The sequence below is a fragment of the Dermacentor silvarum genome, chromosome 2, assembly GCF_013339745.2.
Source record: "Dermacentor silvarum isolate Dsil-2018 chromosome 2, BIME_Dsil_1.4, whole genome shotgun sequence".
In the NCBI taxonomy this organism is placed as follows: Eukaryota; Metazoa; Arthropoda; class Arachnida; order Ixodida; family Ixodidae; genus Dermacentor; species Dermacentor silvarum.
The window spans coordinates 217,321,396-217,337,413 of NC_051155.1; the positions used below are offsets into that span (position 1 = coordinate 217,321,396).

Consider the following 16,018-nt stretch of genomic DNA (forward strand, 5'->3'; position numbering starts at 1 on the left):
GGGTGTCCTCTACGCCGAGTGCATGCTTTGAAGCCATTTTGCTGGCGTGTGTTAACATGCTTCTGCATACGTGGCCAGCACGCTGTTGAGGCACCAGCTCCAAGCGCTCTCTTCAGGCTATGGACGATTGTAATGTTTACACTATCACAACGCAGCACCGGCATTTTTGTCGCATAGGAAAGCAAGCCCAGCACGTGCCACACACAAACTGTGAAACGCTGCCGCGACAGCACCGGCCAGGATGCGTGGAGGCAAGCGCCATCTTGTGGTGTTGCAAGAAACCCAGCAGCACGCTGCGAACCAGTTCACAACACCAGCAGTGCCCGGAAAGTCGGGAGAAGAGGCAAAGAAAGCTTCACTTTAAAATTCTTTTGTGCCCAGATGAGGCCTTGGTGCATGAAGGTGGTGATGGTGAAGCAGCACCTTGCAGCACGAACAAAACGAAAATTTTGGATAAACGCTGCAGGAGCTGCTGCTCGGCCATACTGTTTGATAACCCTGTACATACTGCATGAGTACACTCGTGCATCTTTATTACATACACGTAATCCCCGTCACACTATAAATACAGTTAACACTACTCGCAAGCTCTCTCAATGCATTACAGCAGCTGCAGGCCATGAATACACTTTGTTTTAACCTCTTAAGAGCGCGAGACAGACTACACTCACCTGGTTCCCCTTAGCACCTGCCTGACCAGCGTCTGCTCCCGTGCCGCTCGGCGAAGCATCCTTGCGCCCACCTGCTGCACCTGGTGCCAGTTGCTTGTCGGCTGCCAACAGCGCATACAGTGGTAGTGGTGGGATGGACTGGATCTCCACATAGTCCAGCTGCAGCTCTTCGGGGACTATGTTGCCACCCTCCCTAGGGCTGTGTGCTGCAGATCCTGCCGCAGGCGCTGCCAGAGAAAGCGTTCGTGAGCGAGACCAGCCTCGTACTCCTTCATCGCCTCCTTCCTCTTCAGCTGCTCCTTCGGAAGCCATCTCTGCTGCATTGCCACCTGCAACGACACCTCCAGGGGCCTGCACACCAGTAATAGACAAACATTACTATAACTAAATCCTAATGAAAAATGTAACGGATTCACAAAATTTTAAATTCGAATGTAGCGAGTTAGCAGGCTGTGTTCTCTTACAACTACAATAATGACACCATGGAATGACACTGAGACAATGCACGTTCACTTTGCTGCCACAGAGGTGCTTGAAAACGCCTTTTTGGTTGGCATTTTTCTGTTCCAGCTCGCTGTTGGTGTGTTTGGGAAAGCATATCAGCAAGACAGCAAACATGACTGAACGATTCACAATTTTAGTTAATTAAAACAGATCTAAATATTTTTGTTGGCTCATTGTTTTCCATGTATCTTGAAACAGTGCTGCAGATGAGGAGTGGAATAAACGAACTACACAGAAGTAGAACATGTGAGCCTGTTCATTCTTAATGCAAAAGCATTATATGCCCCATTACACTAAAATCCGGCAGCGGCAGTGTAACCAAGCGATGGTACCAAAAATGGTGGATGGTGCAACGAGTAAAAACATGTCAAAAATGCTCAGAATGGCGTCAAATTTGTCAGGGAGGTTCCTGTAAACAAAGTAAATTAATCGTTTTGAAAAGAAAATTTGATACACTTCGGTCTGGGTAGGAATCAAACCCGGGCCTCCGGGGTGCGAGACGAGCACGCTTCCCTAACGCCACAGGTGGCTCCACGGTTCTGGCTGACTAAAGGTGTGCTTAGTGCATGCATCATTGCACATGTCACATCGCAGCCATCTGGCTGACTAAAGGTGTGGCCTAGTGCATCCGTCATTGGACACGTGGCGGCGTAACCAATGGTGAGGAGGTGGCACCACGTCATGATCTGAAACATTTCCCCAAAGGGACTACAATGCTTTCGCTTTTCCCACACGTAAGCAGTCTTTTAAGTGTCTCTGCTGAATTTGTTGTGTCTCTATCTACCCCTATCAACATATTCACCAACTAACCTAGATACATTAACCATTCTACACTATTATATATAAAAGCCACTTAAACTGAAATCACACAAGACTAGTACAACACACCCAGAGAACAGCAGATTTCATTAGCAAAATACATTAGCCTATGATAAGCTGATAACCAAGCTACAATTTGGGCATTGTGCCGCAAATCAGCCTAAAATAATATACAGTACCTGTCCTGACTTGGAGACACAGCGCACCAGGTGGCTGAGGATGGCCTTGACTCTCCGAATCTTCCCAAAGCCAAGGAGCTCCATAAGTTGCTTCGGATGATACTGAGGAAGCATTGGCCAAGCCAGACGGCAGGTCTCAAAGAGGCCCAAGTCGGGCATTGGGCCGACGACCGTTGTCTCCGATTCCCTGTCAAAGCATGCACACTGGTCAACAGTGAACTGCAGCCCTCACAAGGGCACACATATTTAAAATTTAAATACAGTAAAAGCTCGATGATACGATCACGGCTAATACGAATTTCCGGATGATACAAATTTTTCTGTGGTCCCGGCCGAGCCCCAATACTTTGCAACGTGCTAGAGAACGGTTGTTACGAATCGATTTCCGGCCTGCGTCGATTGATACGAATTAAAAAAGAGAACAGCGCGCAGTCACGCGCTTTCTCCCATTCTCTTTTGGTGCAGAGGCGCGGACGCGGCGCCGGACAGCGCGGACTCCGCGACTGGGCGCGAAGAGTTTGAAGCGGTGGCGCTTTTGTACTTTTCCTCCTTTTTGGCGGCCGCCCATCGGATGGAGTGGCTGCTGTGCTTCGGGCCGCGTTCTTTGTGTTTGCGCCATTTTACCTAGTCGCAGCGAGCTATGTCTACCGAGATAGAATTGTCTACAGAGATAGAAGGACATTAGAGACTTTTTCTTCAAGAAATAAATGCTTTTTACGTACATGTGCCTGAGTGAGTTCACCTCCGACTCTTTAATTTAGCTATAGTCGAATCTCGTTAATTCGCACACGCTTATTTCGAACATACCGCGCACCGACAATGCTCTTAGCAGCGCGCCAAATCACGCGGCGGCGCCTCCGACCGGCATTGCTCCGACACCGCCGTAGAGCAAAAGCTCAGGAGAGACCCCTCAATGCCGCGCGCGAAGGAACGGGAAAAAAGAAAAAAAAAAAAAAGAACTCGCGGCGGAAACTTCACCCTCTCTCAAATTGCAAGGTCGCCGTTTCTGCATCGCGCCGGAACAAGCGTGTACGTGCCGACTAGTGAGTTCTAGACAACCGTATTCTAGCACACACTAGTGCCGACGTCTCAGCCACGCGGATAAAATGGCAGTGAACCCTTCTCCTCTATGCTTCCTCTATTTTCTAGTCGCATGTTGACCTTGCACACTGCGGCAGCAGCGCTGAGGGAAGCAGCGGCGGAGGCGCAGTCGGGCCAACGAAACTGCCCATGCCCGCACACGCTCACTTCCCGATAACGGCAGAAAACGAAACTTCAGGGAGCGGCTAAAATAAGCTGGCGCCAGCACGGCAGCGGGCGCGCACGGAGACGTGCGCACGGAGTCGAAGGTGAGAAAGCTACGAGGGAGTTGAGAGAGAGGGAGGGAGGGCGAGGGGAGCCACAGAAGCGGCGGAGTTGACGCGGCCAAATCCGCTTCCCTGCAGCCCTCCTCCCTCACCTTCGACGGTCTCCGCGCGCACCCGTGTGCCGGCGCCGCCTGCTCCCTGAAGCTTCGTTTTCTGCCGTTATCGGGAAGCGACCGTTAGCCGGCCTGGACAGTTTCGTGGCCCGCGCTTGCTATGCGCTTGCTCGCCGCGATATTTCACGACTCGCACCGTTCGTGCATCGTGCTATGGTGCACGAATACTTCAAAAATACGTCCTTTTAATTCTAACAAATTTTCGGGCCCCTTTGAGTTCGAATTATCGAGATTCGACTGTAGTTTTAATTGTTTCGATGATACGAATTTCGGCTAATACGAATATTTTTCGTGACCCCGTGAGATTCGTATCATCGAGCTTTCACTGTAAATATTGAGAGTCACCTGCATGAAGTACTTTAGCTATTGTGCCATGAACTAAGCTGTCAAGTGATGAAAGTAAAAAGCTTCATGCAAACACGCCTCAACAAATTATCATGTGGCAATCACTGTTGCTTATGTCAAGCCTTTCACCCAATTGTACACATCAGCCATGTGTAATGCATATTCACTGTGCAAGTGACCCCTAGTGTATCAGCAAAGACTTCAAGTAATTCTTAAATGTGTGCAGTAGAGATGATGAGGGCTTATGGGCACCCCAAGACTATCACTAGCTTTTACGTACCCATCCATATATTTGCAGAAAAATGCCCTGTTCTTCCACTTACTTTTCTAGAGAGTCTTCCTTACGCAATGTAGTATAAAACTACATGAAATAGCAATTCAAAGATTCAGATGTCCACGTTAGCATAATAAAAACTGTCTCCTAAACATATTCTGACCAAAGACAGTCCTTAAGGGACAATAAAGAGAAACACTAAATCACTTTATACTGATGAATTATTATTTCAAAACTTTATATTCGTCTATTTCATGGTAAGAGGTTGCTTATTACAATAGACATGAAAGGTCAAAGTTAAAATTTTCTTTAATTTTGTGCTGGAGCCCCAGTGTCGATACATCAGTGTGGCATCATCAAAGTATATTTTGTAATTTTGTTGTTGTGACTCTATAAAGTTCTTTAAACTTGCTAAGTTTATGACTCATTTAGAATATGTACGTGTATGATGTACTTCATCTTTACAGAAAAAATGATGTACTTCATCTTTACAGAAAAAAAAAAATTTAACTAAGGTGGAGCAGACACCGTAACAATCTATGACATCGTGGCGAGCTGATGCAGAAACTTTAAGGAGACGTTGCCACCTATCTCTTGCTCTTGTGCCTTTTCTGACTTGTTCCACTTTTCAAAAAGCCACTTCTCACAGAAAGAGTGACTTTTTTTTGTATATTGTAGAATTGTAATTTAAGTTTACAGCTCAATTTACTATTTTGCTTTTCTTTTTAGTGTCCCTTTATCATTTACATTTTTAGTAAAAGCCATAAAGTACTGAGGAACACTCCAATCACCATACTAGAAAATTCAACTTCAACTTAAGAGAAACATCAGCACTCAGTGCCATGATGGCACAGTAAGAAATGTGCAGGCAGTTTTCTTATTGTGATAGTACAAATGCATACAGAATTGGCACATACACTTTAATGAAGCGTTAAAAGTTCTCAAAATAAACTTTAGACTCAAATCAGTCTGGTTGAGATAGAAGTTGAGTAATTTGAGACGCTAGCCTTAATAAGGTTTATTAAATTTAACCCAACATTTTGAAGACCTCTTGACTCTTTCAAGCTCTGCTTATTTGCACCACTACAATGTGGGCGTTTGCTGGGTGAAAAGTGAAAAATTATTTCACTTGAGGGTGCCCGAGCCCCTCGTGTACATGGCATACAACAAGGATTACAACACGAATACAGCAAAGATACAACAGAACTGATTAAAATTCTAAAAACCGTTTCCCTTCTTCGAACAATTTAATGAAAAAAAGAAAAAAAAACAACAACTTGACAGTAAAAAACAGAAGATCTAGCAGAAATACATAGTAGAGGCAAAAATTTTATTACATCAATAAATGTTCTCGAATACTATGTATGCTGTATTTTTGAAATAAAATAATTTGAGAGATTAGTTTGTTTAGTAAAAATGCAAGTACATCACTTAACATCTGTCATCCATGTTTGGTGCGACAAAATTAAAGTGCCAGAATTCCTTGATTCTGATTATGAAAGTGGCACATTGGGAATCTGATTATGGAAGTTGCCCCTTGATGAGGGGCTGCTTCCCAATGGATTGGTTTTTTAATAAAGCTAGCTGGGTGATGTTTGTGTAATTACTTTAGTTTCAAGGGGTAAAGGTATATCAGCATCTATACAGTAAAACCTCATGAATTCGGACTGCACGAGATGAAAAAAAAAAATTGTCCGAATGAACCGAATGTCCAATTATCAAGGGTATCAAGAAAAATAAATGCTTGCTATGCCAATCTGCCTTTATTTACAGAATAGATTTGCAACCTCTGCTTCTATTTCACACAAAGTCAGTGCAGAAGCGGCAATTGTCATCTCGTGACTGCTTACCGCTTTAGCAACAAGAGCCTAGTGACTTCCATCTGAGTGCGGCTGGCCGACTTGGACGCGGTGCAAGACCCGCGTCTTCATCTGATTAGACATGCCTTTCATCACTACCGCACACACATTCCAATTATTATATTGCCACTGTGCTGGTCGACAACATATCATCCATCCATCGCTATGTAGCCGTGGGTTTTATGCCAGCGTGCAAGTCACGGTAGAATCGATCATCTGGCTCGATAGCTTCCGCTGTGTTTCTCCTATTGCGTGCGCATTGCACCGCGTCAAAGGGAAATACTGCTTGCTGCAACTGCTGCGGGCAAAACCACGGTTTCTATAGATGTGATCGTAAATGGTGACCAGGCAGTTCTGAAGGCACGTGGCTAACGTGCGCACTGAGTCAAGACAAAACTACTGCTCGCTGTAACCATCACGGATGAAACTGTGGTTGTGATCGACGTGATGACACATGGTGACTACTCAGCTCCGAAGACACACTACCAACGCGTGCACTGAGTCAAAGCGAAGCTACTGCTCGCTGACACTGCTGGGGACAAAACCGCGACCATTATCGATGCGATTGTGAGTGGCTACCATGGAGTTCTAAAGGCACATGGCCAATGTGTGCACAGAGTCAAAACAAAACCACTGTTTGCCACAACCGCTGCAGATGAAACCGTGGTCGTTTTATTTTTTATTAAATCTTTAAGGAGAGGTTGGTGCCTATATGTGGCGCCGGCTACTCCTCTTCTCTTACATGATAGTTGTGTTTGGAAAGTTGTCAAAAATCACAAAACTGGACTAATAACCACGTGGTCGTTATCGACACATCAGGGATGGTGACTACACAGTTCTGAAGGCACATGCAGCCAACGTGGTGTCATGTGCGGTGGTAAACGCATGAACGAACAAACAGATACAAAGCTTTCAACGTTTTTGTCATTTCTGCACAGTTTGCGCTGATGATTACGACCGGTTTCGCCCTTTTGTGTCGCCCCTTTGTGTCGCACATTTGCGGTGCTCGCAGTGCTCGGAGGGTTATCTGAATTAACAAATGTGCGGCCAAATATGTCCGACTTACAAGAGTTTGATGCCATTAAATAATGCATATGCCTGCCGGGACCACAGGACAAGTCCGAATTATCCGATTTTACGAATTATCGATTGTCAAATCCAAAGGCCTTACTGTAACTGTCACGAATGATAGCGATAAAGACACAGATATGAGAATAAAAGCTCTCTGCAGTTATGACTAAGTGAGAAATCTGAGATTACCAGAGAAACAGTCCACTTTCCAGCAGCCATTAACAATATATGGTTCACCTGGCATACTGGTGCAGCACTTTAGTTAAACACATGCAAGCACTTTTCAACAAAAAGGCAAACCTTTCTTACTTCGCAGCTGCAGTTCCACGGGAGACAGAAGACACTGCTGCTTCACCACGCTGTTTTTTCTTGTCCATAGCCTGGGCGGATGATGATGAAGCATTGCGTGCCAACCCCAAAGGGGCACCCGGTCCGAGCCGCAACTGAGACAGCTCCTGAACCCGGCTCAGCAGCTCTTCCTCTGGCAACATGCGAACCTTGCAGATGTTCTCTTCTTCTATTGCCAAAGGCATGAGGTTGTTCTTTAGACCTGAAATCAGATGCATGACTAGAACATCTTGTTGAGCTAGCCGATACATGAAAGGAACTTGCTTCTTCCTTACTGGCTGTGGAATTCACTGCATGTGAATTAACCGTCGCTTGTCGGCGCATTCTGCCGGATTAACCTGCTGAAAGCTTCACATTCAGCTTCAAAGCATGGCACCAACATTGGCAAACACGATATTTCAGCTGCTGGCATTGTTGTGTACAAAGAGCAATAAATGCCCTTCTTGTATGTTTAAATTCCCATGCATTGTCGCTTACTTTGCTGTCAAGAGTGTTCCAACTCCATAATATGCACTATAAGTAATACTACTTCAAAGATCGAAGAACGATTAACCGAGCATTAACACAAATTAATGATCTCACTTCATCTGTGCCCAAGCCTGGTATTCACAAAAATGCTTTGACTTGACAGTTCTTCTGCTGAAAGTGGAAAGCTGTGCCTCCCCCTCCCTTGAATGACACTATCACAGCACTCTAGTAATGCTCCTTAATATTTTCTCAGCTAAAATTCCATAACCCAGGCCATCTCAGTGCATATTCGATGGCAATTGTCTGCATACTGTATTTACCCTATTCTAGCATGCCTCCGAATCTATCGCACACCTAATTTTCCAGGTTTAACTTAAGAAACTAAAAGTGCACCTGAATGTAACGTTCCCCCCACATTCGTGATCAGAAAAAACAAAATGTGCAGAATTTACTTTCACAGAAGATACTTTTCTTTATATGAGCTTTCTTAATGAAAGTGGCACATCATCATTGCCATTTGCACTTCACTGGTCACAGGTACTCGCATATACACACAGGAGTGGTATTCACAAGTGATCACTTTTAGAGATATGTACTGCTATCACTTTTGCGAGATTTTATGTGACTCTGCACTGGACTTGCTGAAGTATGTGGCCGACAGCATTCCCGGCATTATACACAGATAGTGAGCTTGGCACAGCGCCAGAAACGCTGGCACTGAACTCGCAGCAACCTTCACGAAAATGTGCTCTGTCGCTACCTTGCGATGGTGATGACACTGCATCGAACAGTAGACTATTGCCAACATCGCAAGCATGGTTTTGGTTTCATATTAGACTGTATCATGCAGGCAATTTTCAAACCCATTTTCTCTGAAAAAATGTGCTCGTTAAAATTTGTGTAAGTACGGTATTGTCGAGGAGCATTATGGATGTGTAGTGTCTACTTGGGGTATGGATCAGTGCTGTTCTCAGCTTGGCTGATTTGAGGAAGAGCTTTGAAGGGGCTCGTTTCTAATACAGAGGTCATCCACTGAAAGAACGAAACCACAGCCAACCCAGCCAAATTCATGCAAGCAAAAAAAAAAACGGCGAATTAAGCTTGGGGATAACTTCCCAGATTTTAACCTTACAAAAACATTCAGAGGGAATCGATGCTTACCCTTTGGGGCTCCTTTCTGAGGCCTCCACTGAGAGTAGATGTGCATCTCACTGTCCATGCCAACTACAAGAATGCCATCGCGAACCCAGGACACTTGCATGGGCAACGGGGGCAGGCCATCAGCGGTCTCCAGGCGTGTGCACCTAATCTGCAGCCAGCGCACTGCTTCAGCTGCCCCCGTTGATGCCACGGGCGCTGCCAGTGATGACACTTGCTTCAGCAGGGGCCGTGGTGTGCCAGAGCTCAAGGACTATAAAATTTGGGAAAGGAAGCGAAGAACAGTAAGAATCTATGGTGTTCTGCCTGCACTCAGTGATTATGTCAACAGAGGTATATGTGCTGAGGTTGGTGCATGTGCTTATACAGTACTTTGTTAGCATGGAGTGCGGTTACATGAAATGCATTGCCACGAAGCCGCACTGTGCTGCAGTGGAGAGCTTCATGGCAGTATGTCTGTTATTGCCGTGAAGCCGTAGTGCAAGGTAACATTCGTGTACAAGCTGCACCCCTCATTTTTGCATGATCTCCTTGACACTGCGCCTAAAGTATGGTAAATGCAAGTAAAGTTGTGGCACCAAGACTTACCTGAGTTTCCAGGCCAGTGCCACCTTGCTGGATGACATCCTTAGCCACAGGTGCAAAGAGGAGGATGCGGGAGCCAACAGCCACAGTGAGGACATGAGAGCCATCCTCCGAGGAAACCCAGTCGAGTTGGATAAGCGACTTGTGCACCAGGGGGCCCTGGTTGCCCTGCTCGATCACTGCCCTACGTAGTGTGTGCAGCGTGGCATAGCTGGGCACTGACAACAGTCGCTGCAGGGAGCTGGGCGGTCCACTGAGGTCCCCGTCTGAGGCCAAGCGCTGCACAAGCGAGTCAGCTGTCTTGCGGTGCCTCAGAGTTGTGTCAACCAAGGAACCCAGGTCAACACCAGGAGCCGTCTGATCTAGACGTGGCAGACTAAGTGCGAAAGAAGAAATAAAAAGAAGGCATTACTTGCTAACTACTACTACTACAGTAGACTTCCGTTAATTTGACTCCATTTATTTAGATTTTTACAGTGAAGCTGTTCATGGCTAGGGTTCTATGCATTTTTCGTGTCCGTCAACAGATCTGCGTGTGCAAAAACTCCACTCCCGAATTTGATGCAAAATCACTTCATTCTATGCAAAAGCTTATACGTCTCATCACTTGGATATGCATTTTCAGTATATTAGTCATCAATAGGCACCATTTTCAAAATCAGTCGACTCTCACGTAGATAATAGGGGTTTCTCAAAGGTTTGCCGCTGTGCGGCCCGCGTCGGCCATGTGTACGCTTGCCCCGTCCTCCCTTTGTCATTGTTCCAAGCGCTTGCGTGCCTAGTTTCCTTCCGTTCTACCGGCGTGGTGGCCCCGTCGCGCGTGTCTACTTTCTACCATGTAGAGGTCCTGCTGCACGTGTCTAGTTTCCTCCAGCTCACCGAGCTGGTGGTAGTCTTCCACGTAAATGTATGCCACCGATCAAGTGTGTGTGTGTGTCTTTCTTCGGGACGAGTGCCATCGCCACTCAAGAGAAATAAAATTTGCTGATGCCTTTCATCCATGTCTCCATGTCACGTGCTGAACTGCTTCGCTGGTAATCCACCTTCACCACAGTGGAATTTGAACCCCACTGTAGGTTCTGGCTGGCGCCTATGCATTTCTATAGTCCCAAGCTTTCATTATTTCAATCCTAAAATTGGCGTTCACCGGATAATTCGAATTTCACCAGGCAGCATGCATGCGCCTGACCCCTATGCCGACCCCAATAGCGGCCCCTTTAGTGGCAACATGTCTCCGCAAAGCTTAGGGTGAACAAATTGAAATATCTTGGAAAGAAAATGCCTATTTTTGGCCTGCCCTAGGATTCTAACGGGAATTCTTTCTTTCAGAGAAGAGTGGCCAGAAATTACCTGCACGGTGAAATCGGATACGAACCCAAAACTGCGTTCACGCCGTTTGTATGCTTTACTGCATAACACGGCTGTACTGCGGCGAAGTCAGTTACACATTAGTTTTCTATGGCGGACCCACAAAGCGCGTGCACGCTTGATTCGGAGGTGTGCATTCGGGGGCATGAATTCGTGGCGTGCAATCGCTCAGAGCATTTGTTTGTATAGCTTGCCAGCTTATTTTTCCTCACTCTTTGAATTAGGCAGTTACGTATTGTGATTATTATTGCTGTTCAACTTTAAGAAAGAGAGCAAGTAAAAATTTTTATTGCCACATGAAATGCTGAAGTTGTAAGATTCTAGTGAAGTAATACTAAATTTCAACCTCATAACCAGCAGCACTACATCATGAAAATGTGAAGGTGATTTACAGAGAGACGTAAAGAACGCATCTATTTATTAGTTTTGCATGCTCGTGTAAAATTAAACAAATATGAGCTCAGGATGATGAAATTTACAGGCCACAAACAGAGGTCGCTTACCTGACGTTGTTCAGAAGCACTGTGTCCTCGAGTATCCATTCAGAACCACCAGTAGATTCGCACTCGTAGATCGCAACACCCAGGTTGACGCACCGATCGGAGGGGTTGCTAGAGCCAGGCCGGTTGAAAGAGTGGCCACGCTTGTAGGCACATGCTACTCTGCCACTATATGCACAGCTGACACTAATGGGCTGGCCTAAAGGGAAGGGAACAAAGAAAGAAATGAGTCCAGGATATGTAACAGAAATATAATACAACAAACATTATATGCAGGAGCGAGATCATGACTGATCTGATATATCAGTCAAACGCAAGTAGCTAGAGTGCACATGGATGGACTGCTCTATTGAGAATTACACGAATGAGAATGATTATGCCAAGTTCATAGTGCAATATGCGTGTGGTACCACATGCAACAATCAGTCACTTCCCAGCTGTCACCCTTTGCACTGTCTCTGTGAAAAAATATGTTGATAGTATGCATACGACAATGTGATTATACTACAATGCACACAAAAATTTTCCAGATATAGAAAAGTGTGTTCATCATGTGAGTAAATATGATATACGTGAGAACAAAATGGACCTGAATTGTGAAGAATCAAGCTGACTTCAGGGTTCTTTTTGCCTACTTAAAATGTTTAGTGGTAAGACACTATTTTGTTGATGCCTGAATGCTTAAGCAGTGGGGTCATCTCTAACAGTTAAAATTTCTGAAATGCAGTCTCTGCAATGATAGAGTACAAGTTCACTCAGCCACAACACTTTATTGTACAAAATGAAAACGAAAAAGAAAGTTGCATCTTCCTAACACGAGTGTATAAATATGAGCCTCTTAATAATATCAGCCTGGCTGCTATAATGAATGCCTTATAACTATCAGATTTCCCAGTTTTCTCGGCAATTGTGAATGAAATGTATGTTTTGCTAAGGCACTGAAAATCAAAGAACACACGTAACGACATACTGAGATGAGAGTTCCCCAGATAGCATGAGCCTGCCCCAAAACTGAACACACAAAAGTGGATTACCAGGAACCTGTATGACACTGGATGACTTGTTCAGTGTCATCTCCCATTCCACCCACGTGAAGTTGGGAGTTCCATCACCTTCACAGTCCACTTTACATTTCCAAAATCTGGAAACGTTTGCACAAAAATACACCATTAGCACCATACACAAAAATTACAACTGCCACTTGGCTTTTAGAACAGGGTCAACAAAAAATGTTTTACATATTCACGTTTATAGTAGCTGCCTGCCATTGTTACTGGCACGGTACTATCCTTTACTGGTATGTGTACAGAATTCTGTTTTATGAGAAAAGCGAATATTGCTGAAAGAATCCATTAGAGACTAAGAAAACACCACTTAATAAAAAGACTAAGATTCTAGGAACTAAGGAAATTCAAGGTGGACAACACATGCAACCACCATGCTGTAATGTTTCCTTAAAGGCCAACCGTAACAAAATTTTGGACAGCATAAAAAGTGAGCCTCCGTGCAAAATTTGGTGTTTGAAATATGAGTGGAAGTGTCACAAAGAGCTTGCAAAAGTAATCATTTTTGATAACAAAACTTAAAATTAATTAAAGAGCGCCGTCATTTTCAGTCACTGGAACTGATGCACGACCTAGAACATGCAGCCCATCGGCATGATCTCAGAGATGATTCGGCACTGCTTGTGGCACGCTGACAAATCTTGGAAACAGCACTCTGGGACTTGCGTCAGAGGGACAACCACCAGGTGCATGCGTGGTCTGCTTTGGTCCTGTTTAAAGGCTGCTTTCAAGAAAAGTATACAATTACCAACCCTGCGGCTATGCCAAGATTGCCTTCAGTGGTACACTAATTTATAACAAATTTAGCCAAAGTGATATTTCGTTGAAGTTGACCTCAAACTGCCAGACATGTTATATGCTAGCTGCCAAATAAACTCACAGCAGAACCTAAGCAATGGTCTTACTAATCGCCACAGTGAGCAAAGAGAATGAGGGGAATAAAGAGGATCAACACTTTGTCAAATCACCATAAGAAGACAACAAACAATTATCTGTGCACAGTCTGATGGCCAGTTCTTGTGGTTGTTACTTGTGAAAACGTACGGTAGCACTCATGTGCTGTTGCCAATGATTCATTAAATTTTTGTTTGCTCTGGAGACAAGGAGCTCTGACACTGTCTTGAGGCGAAACAAACATCTAAAAAACATGTGGTGCAGTAGTACAACTGAACCTCGCGATAACGAAGTCGCATACAAGAAAATGGATGTGAAATAGGTGTGAAATAGATGCGCCAAAACCACGGAAGAAAGATCTAAGATATAATACCTTAAGTATTATACAGTCTACGCTCTACCTATATTATTAATGCAACAAAGTTCACTTTTAACGAACCACGCCACAACGGACTATCGGCTACAGTAGAAGAAATTAGCGGCAATTTTTTTTTTGAAAATTGGGCGCATAAAGCATACTTTTGCCGTGTCGACATGGGCTGACAACAGACTCGCGAGGGTCTGCGGCAATCGCTGCTCAATCTTGCGCACGAGGCGAGGGAGGGAGGGAGGCAAGGAAGAGGAGGGTTCTACTCCGGCGGCTCCTGTTATTTTGATGTTTAGTTTGCTCGCCGCTGTTGCTGCGCTTCCTGACTGCAGCGTTTTGACAGCGACTTTCTGCGGTCATCGAGCGAGATGTACTCATGTTTACCTGTGCATGCGTGACACCATGCTGATGTTTACAGCTTCATATGGCCGATAAAACTACTATCCTTACTTCATATAGCTGTCTACTAATTTGCTATCGCAATCGGTGCTTCTATTTTTGGGCGAAACTTCGACTTTGGACGTTCGTCACTCACTCTTGGCAATAACGTTGTTAGACATCGCGACCAAAGTTTCGGAAGTGAGGCGTTTTGGATATTACGAACTTTGGATAAAATGGACATTTTTTTGTCGGATAATGAGGGTCCGCTGTAACAAGAGTCGACTGTATCTGATATACATTCTAAGCATACATTCGTTACTTACAAATACCGGCGAGAAACATTTTAGATTCACTCCATCGTATGAATGTTCATTATTGAGGTTCGACTGTAATTCAGACTAACCTTGTCAACCCGTCGCTGCAAGCAGTGGAGAGCACATATGGAGCAAAGCAAGCCGGGTAGATGTTCGAAGAGCTCACATGGCCTGCTGCCGGTGCCGAATGAACAATTTCCACATCATGCGGAAGTGGCAGTTCTTGGGTGCACACCTACAAAAAGGAATCATCCCGTAGTCCTGTGTCAATCCAGGGCACAGTTATGGTGATAGCTGCAGCAACTCATCATGCCCTTATATCATATGTCTTTCCTAGTACGTAGTGGCTATGTGACACCACTGCACCTGCTCAGGTCATTCATTGCACAGGGAAAGCATTTTTTTTTACGTGTTGGTGGTACCAATGACAGATGCCAGCAAAATCTTGAGATAAGAAAAAACCCATAAAATTTGTTTCTGTTGTACAATTAAAACCTCAATATAACGAACTTCAAATTTAAAAATTCTCGAAACAAAGTATTTAACTTTTTATATATTCTTGTTCATAAATACTATGTATTTTGAACCTCAATATAATGAAATGTGTTTATACGTGATTTCAATCTATAACAAAATTTCACTGCTGCCGCGACAAATTACCAAGGCAATAAATGGAAACTGGTGCAGAAGCAAATGTTCAAATGGTTGAATTACATGTTTGTGAACGCACCTCTCAAATCATGCGCTGCGCGACAGAGAGCAGCTGCTGAAGCGGAGCAGCGTCTTTGGTGGTAGCAGCGAATTCAGCTTTCAGTTGAAATTTGGAACAACTTGGATGGTTCGCTATGCGCATTGCCTTTTGCAAAGTTCATTGAGAAATTACCTAACCATATCTCCTGTTAATCTGTTTGTACAATCTTAGTGTTTGTTTTGTTTGTACTAAAATCTTGTACCCACTCCTGCTATTTCTCGAAATAGAGACAGCAGTATTTGTAAATAAAAACAAGAACAAGCGTGCACTGGGGGGATCCATTGACACCCGAGTCGTCTGCTGATAGTGTCGTCCTTCTGCGAGCGACACTATGAGCCACGAAGGCAAAAGCTTTGCATGCTTCGCTTATACCGCCGATTTGAAGATATCGTTGACAAGGCATGAAACTGTATCTTTGCTTGCAAACTATCAAATTCAACAAAATTATTTTCTTTTTGCTTTGAAATTCGTTTTTTGACTGCCCAATAATTCAAAAAATTTTACAGCCACTTCCGCATAAGAAAAATCCGTCAGCAACTGTACTTATTTGCATAAAAGGTCGAATTTGAATTATAACGAAGTGCCAATTTTACCAACTTCATCATATTCAGGTTTAAC

At 44.5% G+C, this 16,018-nt stretch overlaps 1 protein-coding gene across 7 annotated transcripts in view; it reads right to left on the minus strand.

Annotated features, from left to right (window-relative positions):
- The window catches only part of LOC119442642 (dmX-like protein 2), a 150,166-nt gene that overhangs the window by 75,019 nt on the left and 59,129 nt on the right, over positions 1-16,018 (minus strand). For all 7 annotated transcript variants that reach the window (XM_049662276.1, XM_049662275.1, XM_049662278.1 and 4 more), the window contains 8 exons: positions 14,739-14,884; positions 12,664-12,770; positions 11,633-11,828; positions 9,765-10,137; positions 9,180-9,429; positions 7,512-7,752; positions 2,174-2,360; positions 672-1,022 (listed from right to left, as the gene is read on the minus strand). In XM_049662276.1, the coding sequence (XP_049518233.1) occupies positions 672-1,022; positions 2,174-2,360; positions 7,512-7,752; positions 9,180-9,429; positions 9,765-10,137; positions 11,633-11,828; positions 12,664-12,770; positions 14,739-14,884 (1,851 nt within the window). The remainder of the gene's footprint in view (positions 1-671; positions 1,023-2,173; positions 2,361-7,511; positions 7,753-9,179; positions 9,430-9,764; positions 10,138-11,632; positions 11,829-12,663; positions 12,771-14,738; positions 14,885-16,018) is intronic.